Consider the following 16,502-nt stretch of genomic DNA (forward strand, 5'->3'; position numbering starts at 1 on the left):
TCTGTTCTGTATACAAGTTACCAGAGTGCTAGTAGCTCCCCCTTGTGGATACACTTGTTAATTACGAGTGAGTGAGCGAGTGAGTGAGTGAGGTCCATGTTGTCCTTCGTATCTAAAGAAATATACCTTATAAAAGTACAGATACTTGAAAAAAGGGTTTAAGTGCAGCAATGAAGTACATCTACTTTGTTAATGTCCATCACTGACTGTGTGAATGTGCTGTTGTGTATCGCTTAATGACTATTGTGTTTCGCACTGACGACAGGGTTGTATAGGTGTGTAGCAATAAAAGAATCAATCAACTTCAAATCAAAAGAAAAATCCAGTATTTTATGCATTTAAAAAGCAAATGAAAAACAGCAGAATTTAGTTTTGTTAATAAAAGCACCAAATCGCTAAAATGAATTTTGCTAACATGGATTTTCTCATGAATATCCAACATATCAGTCATTTTCATGCAGTGTGATCTACGCCTTGCAGATGTACTGCATTTTAATAGAGCAGTGGGCGTCATTAAACTTCCCGGACATCTTTATATGTCCACAGTCTTCTCCTTCCTCTCCCAGACCGTGATCCTTCCAGTTGTCCGGCTGTCCGGGTTCCCACTCACTGCAACGGTCACAAAACAGTCACACTTTTAGACCAGTAACTGTACACACATCATCAAGCCTTTTATACCCTGAAGCTATAGAATGATAAAATGTTATACAAGTTATGTATCTTCACTGTCGAACAAAATCTCTCCAAAATGTCCAAAACAGTAACTTTACAGGAGCAGGCACCGCTGGCCTGTTTGTGGGTGTGTCACAAAAATACAGAGTGCACAGTTTAGCTTAGTAAACACTTAGTATTTACCTTTTTCTAGACATTATTTACTTATATTAGGTAATTTAAAATGATCTCACTATACTGGCAAATCATTTTGCTAGTTTCAAGCATGTTTCTTAAAATATAGTGAGATAATTTTACTTAATAAAATTACCCATAACAAGTAAAAAATGTCTAGAAATAAGGAAAATAATCTTAAATTAAGCTTACAATAATCTCAACAGGAGAAATATTAGATTTATTGACAATATTTAAGATAATTTTACTTGACAAGACCCCATTTTTGCAGTGTAATCTAAACACTGCATCATTTGGAAAGTTCTTTGCAAAAAATTTACTCACTCTTTATTCATGACGTAAGGCGTTCCATCGTCCCATCTCCACTGCCCTGTGTTTTCATCTGTGAGACCAACCCAGTAGAAATCCGACGTAGTCCTGGCAGTGACAAACGCCTGGAGAAAGAATGAGAGCAGGAACAAGATTTTGAGACACAGCCATGGAAATAAATTCAGTTCAGCCTTATTTTCATCCCACCAGAACAGCACAAAGAAAGGTTTAAATCCTGACTGAACAGTCATGTTAGAAAAGGAGGACAAAGAGTAACACACCCAGGCTTGGTGCTGCCACACAAGCAGGTTCAAAATAGTGTAGAGTTTGGAGGGGCATGATGTCACCAGTGTGCCCTGGTTGTGCCTCAACAATGACTGTTACTAAGTTTCTGTAACCAGCTTAGACCCAGAGTTCCTAATGTGGTGGGAGTCTCTAGGCACCTCATGATCCGATTTGATTATGATTCACGATGCGATAAAAAACAATTATCGATGCATCTTTTTTCTATACAGGATTTCTTTTTTTCCCAAAAGTATTTGTAATAGTCTATAATGAATTTATTTCCAATATCTTTTATTAATAAATCAAATGGAAGCGATGAGGCAAGTCAACTGGAAGGCTCTCATTCACTGCTCTTATTTGGAGGCACTACCTCCAACTCATCTGTGATAAAATGTGCTGTTACAGTGAAATAAGATCCTGTGGTGATGGATGTCCATGCATCATGTTCCAGCTGTCCTACCCGTTTTCTTCAGTGATTCTATAACTTCGGTGTTGGTCTCATTGTAGAGGTGGGGGGGCAGGGGGGGTGATCACTGTGTCGCTGTATCTCGGCTCCAAAGTGTGCAACACAGCACGAAAGCCCTGGTTCTCAACGCCTGAGTACGGACGCAAATTCTTGTCGATAAAAGTTGCGATAGAGTTTGTAATTCGCTTCCAAGTTGGGTGAAAGCTCTGACATCGCTTGCTTGATGGTCCTCTGGTTGGCAGCAACTACAACCCGGTGGAAAACAGGTGGAAACGTGTAATATGGTTTCTCATGTTCCTCGTGTTTCTAAAATATTTTGGTTTACTGTGACCCAACTTGCATATAGTGTGGCTCTTGTCCAGGTCATTTTTCCCTTCAACCTCATAGAAGCCAAAGTGGTTCCATACGCTAACCAAGCTCAGGGGTTGGCAACATGCGGCTCTTTTACTGCCCGGTTTGATTATTAGGCAAAAATAAAACAATCCTCCTTTACAGTAAAATAAAGCTCTGCTTATCATTCAGCACAGTTTAACACTAAATGGTCTTAAATGCTGCTAATTTTCCACCATGTAACCCTGAAGGTTGGGTGCAGCCTGCAGGTCACACAGCAACACAGACAACATTTTTGCCTTGCTAGTAGCTAACGACAAGAAAAACACAAAGATTTAAGATGAACATCAAAATTTGGGGATGAATGGACTTATTTGCATTTATAATCATTCCAGCTGGTTTCCTGATACGTTTAATCTGCCATCAGAAACGGGTCAAACACTAAAAAGTTGCGACGCTGAAGTCAGTTTCTCATTCTGCAGCTTCTTGTTTGAATTTTTCCATTCCACCTTAAATGGTGCTGCAGTTACATTCTGGCGCTTCAAGCACCATTTAAGATGGAATGGAAAAGTTCAAACAAGAAGATGGCGGAACAGAAGCGACTTCAGCCTCGTAAAAAGTCTGCGAGACATTTTACAAGAAGTAATTTTACTTTTGTGGAAAAGTTTCCTGTCAGAGATGTGAGAAAGGCAGCTATAGCTGAGTTAAAGGTTAAAGTAGAGCAAAGTAACTCTGTGTTTTTGTTAATATTATACAAGGTTTTTTTATCCTATACTAGTACATCAGCACATATTGAGCACATATTTTCCCCCACCCCTACTTCACACCAACTATAGAATGATGCACATCTTCAGAAGCCTGTTGCCTCATTAAATGACCCCTTTATTTATTTTATTTATTCATATATATATATATGTATATTAATAATAACAAATGAAACACATAATGAAAAAATGCAGAGGTAGAAAGTTTTCAGCTCATAGTGACAGCAGTAATACAGAGACAGACTGAACGTGATCGCTGTCCAAATAAAAAACACGTATCTCCATTTTTTGCTGATTTTTATTATTCTTTATCATTTGTACCTGCCAGCTGTCTTTAACACTGTGTGAAAATTTCATGATGAAGAGATTGATAGATATGCTCTATAACCTTTTGGAATAGAACTTCTTACTGACGTTAAAAGTAAAAGTTTCTGTCCTCTCCTGTAAAGTTACCGTTTTGGAGATACATGTTTTTTGGACAGTGACAATATGAAAAGAATGTGCATGTGTTCCTCACCCGTTCATCTTTAGCTTCCAGTTTGAGCAGCAAGGCATTCTGGGACCTGCAGTAATCTCGTGCCTGGTGCCAGTTCAGTTTGTCATCAGAGAAAAAGTAACACTTGGAGCCATAAAGAGTCCATCCAGGCTTACAAGTCGATCCTCCTTAATAGAGAAATTCAGAGAGAGTCGTGTTTTACCAATTTAATCCTAATGAGAAATGATAAAGCTAAGCCACTCAGAAACCCACATTTCCTGATTTAATATGAACGATGAACATTAATACAGGGATGGAGATGGATCTTCATACCTGCTGTTTTACTGCCGCTCTCCAGTTTAGCCTTCATTTCACTGAGAGCAGCCATCACTCTCTGATCTGAGGAGGAGGAGAAGAAACAATCTGACCAGACTCTATTATTATTATTATTATTATTGTAATGATATTAAAAACAGCCAGATAATAATCGATTCCCCAAGAAACGAAACTGTCTTGCACTCAAAGCATGGCCACCTGACAAGCAGAATCTGTATTTTAATATTCAAACATCAAATAAAAAGAAGAAGAAGATGAATGTTTTTCCTCACCTGTGCTCTGCAGCTTAGAGGACAGAGACTCTACAGAAGACGACAATTTCACCACCTCGGTCAACGTCCTGCTCTGAGACTCTTGGGAAAGACAAAATGTAAAATGTTATTATTAATATTAATATTTATAATTATTATCGAAATCCTTCACTGGTTCTGGATTATATGAACATTATAGAGCACTTTTTAAATACAACAGTAGAAGTCATATCGCCCCCTACACTTCCTGTAGTGTATTACAGTCTGTCAGAGTGACTGTGTGGATCATATGAACATTGTAGAGGCTTTTTAAATGAAACAGTAGAAGCCATATCGCCCCCTACACTTCCTGTAGTGTATTACAGTCTGTCAGAGTGACTGTGTGGATCATATGAATGTTATAGAGGCTTTTTAAATGAAACAGTAGAAGCCATATCGCCCCCTACACTTCCTGTACTGTATTACAGTCTGTCAGAGTGACTGTGTGGATCATATGAACATTGTAGAGGCTTTTTAAATGAAACAGTAGAAGCCATATCGCCCCCTACACTTCCTGTAGTGTATTACAGTCTGTGAGAGTGACTGTGTGGATCATATGAACATTATATAGATCTTCAAACCTGCTGTTTTACTGCTGCTGTCCAGTTTGGTCTTCATATCACTCAGAGTAGCCATCACTCTCTGATCTGAGGAGGAGAAGAAGAACAAACATTCTAACCGAAGTGAACAATAATAATGATAATGATTATTATTATTATAATAATATTAATAATGATTCTCCAAGAGCCCAAACTGTGTCATTCCTACACTTAAAGTATTGCCATGTATAGTTTTCTTCACAATCTGACAATTATTTACAAAAGAATCTTTAATATAATATTGAAATAGTGCAGGAGCCTTTCCCCATATTGAAATGTTAACATACAATAAATGAACAAGGAGGATGGATGTTGTTTCCTCACCTGTGCTCTGTAGCTTAGAGGACAGAGACGCTACAGAAGAAGACAATTTCACCACCTCAATCAACGTCCTGTTCTGAGATTCTTGGGCAAGACAAAATGTAAAAATTTATTATTAATAAAATTAATAAAGACTATAAAAATCCTTCGTTTTATCCCCTGGTCCTGTGTGTTCAACAAACCTACTTCAGATTATTTGTTGAAAAACAAGGAAAATGTGGTGGAAAATAAAAACTAAAAAGATGTATAAGATAGATACTTTGTATTACAGTCTGTCAGAGTGACTGTGTGGATCATATGAACATTATAGAGCTTTTTAAATCAAACAGTAGAAGCCATATCGCCCCCTACACTTCCTGTAGTGTATTACAGTCTGTCAGAATGACTGTGTGGATCATATGAACATTATAGAGCTTTTTAAATGAAACAGTAGAAGCCATATCGCCCCCTACACTTCCTGTAGTGTATTACAGTCTGTCAGAGTGACTGTGTGGATCATATGAACATTATAGAGCTTTTTAAATGAAACAGTAGAAGCCATATCGCCCCCTACACTTCCTGTAGTGTATTACAGTCTGTCAGAGTGACTGTGTGGATCATATGAACATTATAGAGCTTTTTAAATCAAACAGTAGAAGCCATATCGCCCCCTACACTTCCTGTAGTGTATTACAGTCTGTCAGAGTGACTGTGTGGATCATATGAACATTATAGAGCTTTTTAAATCAAACAGTAGAAGCCATATCGCCCCCTACACTTCATGTAGTGTATTACAGTCTGTCAGAATGACTGTGTGGATCATATGAACATTATATAGATCTTCAAACCTGCTGTTTTACTGCTGCTCTCCAGTTTGGTCTTCATGTCACTCAGCGCAGCCATCACTCTCTGATCTGAGGAGGAGTAGAAGAATAAACTTTCCAACTGAACTGAACAATAATAATAGTAATAATAATAATAATAATAATAATAATAATAATAAAAATGATAATGATTCTCCAAGAGCCCAAACTGTGTCATTCCTACACAAGTATTGCCATGTATAGTTTTCTTCACAATCTGACAATTATTTACAAAAGAATCTTTAATATAATATTGAAATAGTGCAGGAGCCTTTCCCCATATTGAAATATTAACATACAATAAATGAACAAGGAGGATGGATGTTGTTTCCTCACCTGTGCTCTGTAGCTTAGAGGACAGAGACGCTACAGAAGAAGACAATTTCACCACCTCAATCAGCGTCCTGTTCTGAGATTCTTGGGCAAGAGACGGTGTACAGAGATGCAAAAGGTTTCATTAAAAAAATAAATAATTGATACATCCTTCTGTTTATCTCCTGGACTTGTATGTTCAACAAAATGACTGGCTTCAGAAGATCATTTCATCATTTCAATTACACTCATGTTGACATGATTGAATCATGCAATTCCTGCAGATTTTTCAGCTGAAAGTGACTCTCTTGTTCTACTGCATCTCAAAGGATATTGGATTCAGATCTGGTGGCTGTGAAGGCCACTGAAGAACACTGAACTCACTGCCATGTTCATGAAACCAGTTTGAGACTTTTACTTTTTGACATGTTGCATCGTCATGCTGGAAGTTGCCATTAGAGGATGGTAAATCGTGGCCATGAAGGGATGAACATGGTCAGCAACAAAACTTACATAGACTGTCTAACTTACATAGATGTTTTTTTCTTTATTGCTCTATTCTGAGTAACTCTAGAGATGCTGAGTGTGAAAATCCCAGGAGATCGTCAGTTATACAAATAATCAAACCAGGCTGTCTGGACCCAACAACCATGTTACACTCAAAACTACTGAGATCACATTTTTCCCCATTCTGATGATTGATGTGAACATTACCTGAAGCTGCTGGTCTGTACCTGTATGATTTTATGTGCTGCACTGCTGCCACATGATTGGCTGATTAGATCATTGCATGAATGAGTACATGTATGGGTGTTCCTAATAAGGTGAAAGTGAAAATGTATTACTTCCCTAATTTAATAAGTAGCAGCTGACCACTGAGTGGTGCTTTTCCGTAGTTTGTACTGTATCAGCAGAATTTGGCACTATCACTGGAAGTAACTGAGAAAATTCATTCTTGCAGTGATCTTTCCTGAAAAGTTCCTGTTTTTTTCTGTAGAATCCAAATAATTTTTCCTATGAAGCACCAGGTCACTGACTGCACTGTACTCTAATGACTCTAAGAAGAACTGATACAAAATCTCTACATCCACCAGAATGTAAACTACGGTGATATGTTGGCTGTTATTTTTAGAATAATCAATTTGTAAAGAGTTTCTTAGAGGGCAACTCTGTGCATAATTAGATGGTTAAGATGTAAGCAGAGCAGTTCAGAGTGGTTTGGTGTGAAATGCTCTGTTCTAGATAAACTTACTGAGTCAGAACTGTTCACAGTGGTGGTGACAGGAACCAGACGTCCACCTCTAAAAGCTCCCTCACAGAAAGTTACTACATGAAATGGTTATGAATTCACTGCCTGATGACTGAGACACTGTTTTATGATAGTTTTGAGAACTTAAACTCCATTCATGGTGGAGGGATACATGCAGGGCGCTGTGAGGCAAAATAGTCCCCAAAGAAAACTTATTATTACAGATTTTCCACTATTTTCCATCATCAACATTCCATATAAACTCAGAAGACTCGTGTAGGTTCACTGGTGGTTCTGGATAGTAAATAAAATGTCTATATTTGTGTTGTAGTCATGGTGACCCCTGGTTCCTATCACCACCACAGTAAAGACATCTGAGCCATTTCACACCAAACCACTCTGAATCTCTCTGATTAGTTTTCACACACTGAATTATATAGAATTCCCCTTTGTGTTAACATTAGCTAGGTAGGTAGCGTGAGCTTCTTACCTGCTGCTTTACTGTTGCTCTCTAGTTTAGCTTTCATTTCGCTCAGAGCTGCCATGACTCTCTGATCTGCGGGGGAAAATAATAAATATGTTATATTAGAGAAATAAAGATACCAGGATGTTCTTCAGAGCGCTGCTTATATACTGTCCTTTGTGGAAATCACTGTGAATGATCAAAGCATCTGGGTGCAGCCTTTCAAAGTAAAGTGGGTGGGGCTTAAGCTATGTATATGCCTGCTACTCAAATCAAAACAGTGGTGTATAAAATTAGAGCAATTTTAACTGTTGAAAAACAAAAAACGTGTTTAGCGTTACATCCCTGATAATGAAGATTGAAGCATTTAATCAAGGAAATGGCTAAAGATCGCGTGAACGTCACGTTGTTCAAATATGAAAGTAAATCAGACAGTCTGTATCTCACCAGAGTCCTGTGTTCGTTTCTGCTGCTTTGATTCAAAAGATGCCAATAATGAATTCACAGCAGTCAGGGAATCCCCAATTTCACTCAGTTTCACATCCTGCCGCATGACTGCACAAGAAAAAGTAAAAAAAAAACCTCAAATAATCAGAAATAGCAAAATGAGAATCAGGTTACGACACACAGGAGGCAGATTTACTAAAAGACGCACTGATTTCAGATAGTGTAGCCAGTGTGGGCGGCCAGTTTAGTGGATTATCTACTATGAACTTTTATGCAAATTAAAGGGTCAACTTTGTAATTTTCCAGCGCGGTATCAGCCCCTGTTTGGTCCTATTTGCATGAAAGTCTGTTTCTGCCAAGTAGGACAAATATGTGTTGTTGGTTTTGTAGTTGTTTCTGTCCACAGTTTGAATTTTCATCTCAAAATAATGACATTTTCTTGAAATTCTGATTTACTGTATAAAAATAATGATTTATTAGGTCAAAATAGAGAATTATTGCTCTTCAAAAATGTATAATGAGCCATTATTATATTATAACAATTCTTTTTTGTTTTGAGAAGTCAAACTCAGAATGGGGAAAAAAACAACAGGTGAAACAGGCCTCTGTGTTATTGGACAGGTGACTGTCAGACAGTTCACAGTTAGTATTTACTATCAGTCTTGGTGGCTCACTGTAATTTTTGTGCTTTAAGAAGGAAACTGCTTTAAAATGTGTATGTAAAGGCGCAAAAGGCCAACCCTTTGATCTTATTATTAACAACAAAAGTTCATCACACCTGTACAGTAAATGGTGACTCACTTTTTAACAGCGAAATACGGTTTGTTATGGTACAAAACATCTGCCTCATAATCTCAAACAGCACATGAAAGTGTTATAAGTACAGTAACTGTAAGCTGTTTATTCTGCATATAACAGCCATATAACTATATACAAGCTATTTAATTGATTTATCAGATACATGAATGTTGTTTACCAGTATCCTGTAGTTTGGCTGCCAGCTCTGATAAAGAGGTATTCAGATGTTCCACGAAGCTCTTCAGCTCTCTGCACTGACCGTCCTGCTGGCCGGCTGAAAACGTCACATATTAAGATTTACTAACAATGTTTTTATTTAAATATCTTTCACATGAGCTATAAAATAGTTCCACATGTTCTGGAGCTCCTTCAGCTTTTGCATTAGGAATTCTCTTCCATAACGCTGTTGAAACATATTTAGAAATGTGTATGATCTCCAAAGGGACCTGGATTTTCATCTTCGTTGTCCACATTTCTAAAAGTGTGTTTATTGTGTTTAAATGCTGTGTGTTTGTTGTGTCAGTTGTGCAGGTTTGTTTCATATGAAGAAAACTGCAGTTGTCTGTTTTGTCTCAGCACGGTTGTCTTTGTGGATAGGTGTGAATAGTTTTTCACAGCAGGGGTTTTCATCCCTCCGCTTTAGCCCCTCGTTGCTCACTAGCAGCTCATCTGATAACATACATATTTTACGTATTTTATTTGATTATATTAATTAAAAACATCAGAGCCAATTTCCACTCTGTCGGTGGAATAGCCACTAGGGGGCGCTGCAGAAGGAGGAAAAAGAAAGTAAGAGTTGTAAGTATTAGGCACTCAAAACTCTAATTCTACCGTATAAGGCAGTATATCTCTTACTTCACACTGCTTACAGTCTTTAGGAAATCTTGAATTTCACCAGGATTCAGTTCAGTTTGAGTTATTAGTGCAATTCAGAATTATTAGAATTATGATTTTGCAGTATAGAATGTATTATTTTGTAGTATGAGGGAAGACTGAGGGAGAGAGAACGCTGAGAACTTGGGCTGGAGTTCTGGGTGGCTTCTGCCTGGATCTAGAAGGCCGGACCCCCTTGTAGCTGTGGTGGGACTGACATAGCACTGAGGAGCAGGGAGGAGATGTGGTGCAGAACTTCATTATGGAAAGCAGAAGGTATGTGTATTTACAGAGTGTTAGATTGGATGGATGGGATGAGAAATCTGATAGAAATCAGAGTAAGAGTTTACATGCACTCAGAAATCTGATTACTGAGCTAAAATCCAGCCTCTTCAACAGATCTCTTAATCTGATTTCTAGATTGGAGTATGGTGTTTACATGACCATTTGAACAATCAGATGATTGCAGAAATCCGATTGTGATCGGATTATTGAGTGCATGTAATTGCACTTATTGTTTAATTATTTTATTATTTTGTGCTGTAAAGGACTTTGTGCTGTATTTAAATATAAATCATGCTATACAAATAGTTATTATTATTATTATTATTGTTGTTGTTGTTGTTGTTGAATAACAAATGTAACTGGATGAATGATGTATACAGTAGAGGAACACAGTCAATAAAAACAATGCACTAAAATCACCTTCAGATCAAACAAAAATGAATTAACAATAAAACGTTCTGTTTTTATAATGTTAACATTTCAATGTTTGTCTTTGATTAGAAGTCTCACCTGCGTCCTGCTGTTTGGTCTCCAGTTTGGAAGAAAGGGAACCGAGTAAGGAACCCAGGTTGTTTACTGAAGTCTGAACATCGGACAACATCTTCATTTGGGGTCCTGAAGGTAACAGCAGTCGTCCACAGAGTGGGTTACTTTGATATACCAGTCAAACTGTGTTTTATGCCATAAATTGAACCTAATCTTTCCTCAGTTCCATTTCAGTCATTAACATTTAGTTCTTAATTCTCTTTTTTTGGTTTAACTTCATTTTATTGTACTCGTTCAGCTCATGTTCTGCTTTATCTCCTCTCACTTTGGAGCTTTGGCGTTTTATTTAAGTCTGGATTTACATGGTGAAACTTTCATGAAACTTGTTGCATGTTGTGAGTTGCATGCAACATAATTGCGCTGCAGTTTGACAAAACTAAGTTGTGTGAAATGCATTTAGTTACTCCACTAGTTAGCCAAATGAGCAGCTCATAATTTCGATACAGTATCGTTCTTGCTATAATGGTGTCATTTACATACCGGCTGCATTTTTATCATCTTCATATGTTTGTCCAGCTGTCATTATTGTTTTTTTCTATATCTGTATATTTCTCATGTATCTATCCATGTAGACTTCTTATGTTTACATTGCTTTATCTGTTGTTATCCTTTGAAAATAAACGTTTAAGTAACCATTGTAGTTACAGCCTATTTGATGTATCACTCATCCTGTCCTAGAATCACAACATGTTCATCACAGATCATCTCTGTCGTCTCTTCTGTAATGATTTTCATAGTTTGGATCCCAAATGAATCTGTGCTTCATGAGAGGAGAACTTTATTCTAGCTACATAAATCATGATAACAGCAGGCTAAAAATAAATAAATGGTGGATCAATAAACCATCTACTGTTTCATTCTCTCTTCTATTGATCTGGTTATATTACTGGTTTAAAAGTATGTTGTTTAATGTGATCACATGATGCATCATTGGCATTTTGATTGGTTTGTTTCAAGATGTTGAGATGTGGCAACAGTTGACACTTTACAACTTTTACAACTAACGTGCAGCTGAGCTTTATGAAGATTTCAATCAAATAAAGTTGAATTAAAGTTTCGCTGTGTACAGTAATGTGAGATAGAAAAGGTGCTGAAGCTCCGAGCGCTCACCTGTGTCTTCCAGTTTGCCTTTCAGTTCAGAATTAATCGCGTTAAGTGAAGAATTGTGGCTCATCATGGAGCGTTCCAACTCTGCAAACTTCCTCTCCTGATAGTCAACTGGAGAAATTTAAAAGAAAATAATATATAGTTTATGTAAACATATGAAAGGGAATTCTGTTCTAGAGAAAGTTACTGAGTCAGAATTGTTCACAGTCCATGGCAGTGTAGCCCCGCCCATCCAGCATACAGCAGTTTAGCCCCGCCCATTCCGCCTACAGCTGTTTAGCCCCACCTATTCAGCCTACAGCAGTTTAGCCCCACTTAAAAACGCTTTCAGAAACTAAATAGAGAAATGAAGATGTATTCATCTTAATCAGGCCCCAGGGGTGAGATTTTATTCACAGTAATTGTGGAGCATTTCTGTTTAAATTTTCACACAGTAAAGAGTAGCTGCTGGTTTCAATCATATAAAGAAAGAGCTGTGATTTTGGACCAAAATTTGGATTTGGAACTTCACATACATGTATTTAATACAGTCCAGGAGTTAAAGCCAATCTGAATTTTTTTAAAAATTGTCATAACTGTAAAGTTAAAACACTCACATATGACAAAACTCATAACAAACAGGACAGAGATGACCAACACTCCGGATACCAAAAGGATGAAACTGAGCTTGCCGTGGAAACGATCTGCACAAAACAAAATAAACAACAAAAAAAACGGTTAACATATAAAATATATTCTCAGTTTTCTTCCTGCTCTCTAGAAAAGATGAGGTTTAATATTGCTTTGAAATTTTGCATAATCCATGAAAATTACATTTATCTCAGGAAGTGTGCAATTTAAAAATTATTCATACATTTTGCACAAAAATCTACAGCCTTATACAAAGTTTTGAGCTCAAATTGTATGATTTACTGATTTTTTTAATTGCTCATGTCCTCTGCAGGAAGCAAACCTCTACACATTTTGTCACAGTTGCTATTTATTTGCTGATTTTTACATAACGTCAAATGCGGCATGTATGGAAGTTTGGCCACATGCCAAATTTTATGTTTTACCTTTTTTCAAAAATGTCAGCAAATAAATAGACATTGTTCAAAAATAGAAAAGAAATAGTGAATATTTAAGTGTGTTCTCTGCAAAAGTTCACATTAGCAATTTGAAAAACAACAGGACATGCAATTTTATAGTTGCTGTAATGTACTTTAAATGTTGAATTTGCATCAAAAATAAAGTTGGGAATCTGACTGCCTCAATCCCTGGAATTCCTTTTTCTTAATAAATTAACAAATTAATTAATTTCAAGTTAATTTTACAAATTGATTTTAACGTACATTGTTAGTTCTAAAGTAAAGTACTACTTAAAAAATAACTTTGGGATCAAAAGTTATTATTTGTAAGCAACATTTGCTACAAAGTTGAAATTTAGCTACATTTCTTCTCTGACAACTTAAATTATTTGAGTAAAAAATTAAACACATTAGCTTGTTTTAAACTTGCAGTAAATGATACTGTTAGCATTTTAAATGCATAACACAATAAACAAAAGTGCAATACCACAAATTACATTACAATAAAAATGTTTAAAATTAAAAATAAAGCTGATTCTCAAACCTTTCCGTGATTTGCTGTATCCTGCATTCATGTCCATCATGCTGAATCCTACTGTATCTTCATCCATCATGGAACCGTGGAGTGAAGCTCATCTGGTCAGTTTGGTATCTGCTGGATGAGGAGAAAGTGCAGCAGTTTTGGAGCTGAAGGTTGAAGGTCTGTGAGTCAGTTGCACTTTCTCTTCTGTTTTCCTGAGAAGTTGTGTACGTTGTGTAAGTGTATTGTCAGTAACATGACACGTAGTCATTGACATGCTGTGAGTGACGCGGCTAACTGTATCCTCTCTGCTGGACGAAGGGTGACCCACATGTTTTTGTTTCCTTTAACTGATTAAGGGTCCATTAAGGGCCATTAATGTCCCACTGATATTACATTTACAAATATGAAGGGAAAGTAAAGCTAAAACATATTTAAGACAGTTAAAGTTATAAAGTCCTTCATACTGACCTGTGTGCACTTACAAAACAGTGCTAGTGCACTATAACACTAACTACACTTCACCTCCAAAACTCGTATTTTTATTCTTATTATTTTTGCTTTACTACATGAATTCATTTCATATCTCGTGTTTGAGATGTCACCTATTTCATCAGTTCTCTATTACAGGTTATGAAAAATGTACATTTTAGGCCCTCAACATTCAGTCCATTGAGTTACCTAAACACATTCACCCCTTTAACATATCTAGAACGTTCCACAGATCACACATTCAGCAGGACTTTGCAGCATCCAAACATCCTGGAGGATGAAGAAAAATTCTCTCATTCTTTTTTCTTTGTTTTCAATAAAACTGTGATACTGACTAAATAATTCATAATAGATAATAAATAATTCATAACAGATACTGGTTAATTCAGAGTAGATACTCAATGATTCATATTGGATACTGAATAATTCATTGCGGATGCTGAATAATTCATAGTATATAATGAATAATCCATAGTAGACACTGAATAATTCATAGTAAATACTGAATAATTTATAGTAGAAGTGCAATAAATCTTAGTGCTTACTAACTAACCCATTACAGTTACTGACTAACTCACAGTAGTTATTAAATAATAAGATGAATAACTAATTAATTAAGTCTGTGGTTGAAGAGCTGCAGTTTCCTACACCCTCCACTGTCACTCAGATGTTGCTGTTTGCATTCAGGGTCCTTGCATTCAGTCCCTCTTTTAGACTGGATCATCATGTCCAGCTTGGCTGTGGTCAGCAGCCTTGCGTGTTACAGGCATGCAGAATATAAATAAACTGACTCAGCGTATCAGAAGTCTTCTCTGAAATGATTCATCATTTACCACTTTGTGTGACTGCATATTACATTTTACAGACCATAGTGAAACTTAGCAACACCAAATCACTGAACTGTAAAAGCCTAACTGTGTGTGTGTGTGTGGGCTTATTTTGGATTTCTCTCCTCTTTTGCTTTGAAAGATCCCAAAATTATAAAAGCCTTTAAGAAATGAAACATCTGCAAGTGTAATTATAGCAGTAAAACATTAATGTGGAGTTGCATTATAGCCTACACTCTTCAGGGAAGCCTTTCAGTAAGAGTCTGTGGGGATTTGTGCCCATTCAGTCAAAAGAGCATTTGTGAGGTCAGACACTGATGTTGGACAAAAAGCCAGGAGCCATATTACAGAAAGTTCTTAACTCTGAAATCTGACCTGTTTAGTCTCTATGACGACTTCAGTACAGACTGAGTTTAGTTCAGCAGCTGTTACAGAATATCAGTTCCTAACTTCATAATCTCATCATGAACTCCAGGTAAGAAAACAGCATCACACAAACATCCTAACTAGACTAAACCTCCTAAATCCTGTCCTAACTTTAGGATGAACCCCAACAGGGTCCTCACTTCTGTTTAAGGTCCGTTTCTATGGTTTTTAGGCAGCTGAGTCAGCAGCATAGTTCACTACCAGCATAATGAGCTCCATTTATTCCTACTGTAAAACGCTGCTTTCACTGTGAGATGATTTTCTTTTCTAACTCTGCGTTTTAAAGATCTCAGACGCTGCAGACTCGATCTCCACCGCCCCTCTGATCACCTTCGTGTGTTAATGTTGATGATGAAATATTACAGTGATGGTGGTGAATAATGAGGAGACGGAGCTGAACGTGTGTCTGTTTATTAGGAGGAGTAACGTTAGCGCGCTCGGCTAAAGCGTTTGGGAAATGGAGACTGAAACTGGGGAGCGGCGACGCTCTGATAAACAGCAGGGGGCGCTCTCACAGTATTCACAACCTACAGTTTATTACACTTTAGTTCTGTTTGACCTTTTTTACATCAGTAACTGTAGCTGTCTGGCTAATTAACTTGATTATTTTGATTATGTTTACGTTTCAGCTGTGTGAATGTTTGTTAGTTGCTAGGAAACAGACATGACAGCTGATTGTCGAGTTCAATCAAGTAGGTTAAGATTTCCTATCTTGAGATAAGATGCTGTAAGATAAGATACAATTCCTAATCTTGACCTCTGAGATGTTAAGTCTAAAAGAGAGGAAGATTCTGTTATATAGCCCCTGGCTCACAATCTCCATTCCAGTTCATCCAAAAGCTGTTCAGTAGGGCTGAGGTCAGGGCTCTGTGCAGGCCACTGGAGTTCCTCCATACCAAACTGGTCACTCCATGTCTTTATGGAGCTGCTTTGTGCTCAGGGTGGAACAGGAAAGGCTCTTCCCCAAACTGCTGACACAAAGCTGGAAGCAGAAAATTGTGTAAAACGTCTTTGTGGTGAAGCAACAACATCACCCTTCACTGGAACTGAGGGGCCCAAACCCTGAAAAACAGCCCAGCCCATCATCTCTCCTCCACCAAACTGTACTGTTGGCTCTGCATTCTGGCACATAGTGTTCTCCTGGCATCCACTAAACCCAGATTCATCCATCAGACTGACAGATAGAGAAGCTGATTCGTCACTCCACTGAATACGTTTCACTGCTAA

General features: G+C 37.3%; 1 protein-coding gene across 3 annotated transcripts; it reads right to left on the reverse strand.

Moving 5' to 3' along the window:
- Positions 1 to 16: 16 nt before the first annotated feature.
- On the reverse strand, positions 17 to 13,711 carry LOC118814917 (C-type lectin domain family 10 member A-like). Of its 3 annotated transcripts, XM_036580802.1 has the most exons (16): positions 13,555 to 13,711; positions 12,540 to 12,626; positions 11,947 to 12,054; positions 10,801 to 10,905; positions 9,311 to 9,406; positions 8,335 to 8,442; positions 7,915 to 7,980; positions 6,200 to 6,280; positions 5,849 to 5,914; positions 5,025 to 5,105; positions 4,683 to 4,748; positions 4,084 to 4,164; positions 3,809 to 3,874; positions 3,518 to 3,663; positions 1,171 to 1,280; positions 17 to 609 (listed from the first exon to the last, which is right to left on the reverse strand). In XM_036580802.1, exons 1-16 carry the CDS (start codon positions 13,622 to 13,624, stop codon positions 468 to 470), a joined length of 1,479 nt encoding a protein of 492 aa, XP_036436695.1. In that variant the 5' UTR covers positions 13,625 to 13,711; the 3' UTR covers positions 17 to 467. The 3 variants fall into 3 exon arrangements, with proteins under 3 accessions (XP_036436695.1, XP_036436697.1, XP_036436696.1); XM_036580804.1 differs by lacking the exons at positions 4,084 to 4,164; positions 4,683 to 4,748; XM_036580803.1 differs by lacking the exons at positions 3,809 to 3,874; positions 4,084 to 4,164.
- Between the last annotated feature and the right edge of the window lie 2,791 nt (positions 13,712 to 16,502).

The sequence above is a fragment of the Colossoma macropomum genome, unplaced genomic scaffold (genome assembly GCF_904425465.1).
Source record: "Colossoma macropomum unplaced genomic scaffold, Colossoma_macropomum, whole genome shotgun sequence".
NCBI classification, from domain to species: domain Eukaryota; kingdom Metazoa; phylum Chordata; class Actinopteri; order Characiformes; family Serrasalmidae; genus Colossoma; species Colossoma macropomum.

What these genes read in the sequence shown, in the direction of transcription:
- LOC118814917 (XM_036580802.1), bottom strand. Translation starts at nt 13,624, where the DNA reads ATGATGGATGAAGATACAGTAGGATTCAGCATGATGGACATGAATGCA. An exon ending in AGGCAAACTGGAAGACACAG is followed by an intron (nt 10,906 to 11,946) that starts GTGAGCGCTCGG and finishes TGTTACCTTCAG; the next exon opens with GACCCCAAATGAAGATGTTG. An exon ending in CCTTACGTCATGAATAAAGA is followed by an intron (nt 610 to 1,170) that starts GTGAGTAAATTT and finishes TGACCGTTGCAG; the next exon opens with TGAGTGGGAACCCGGACAGC.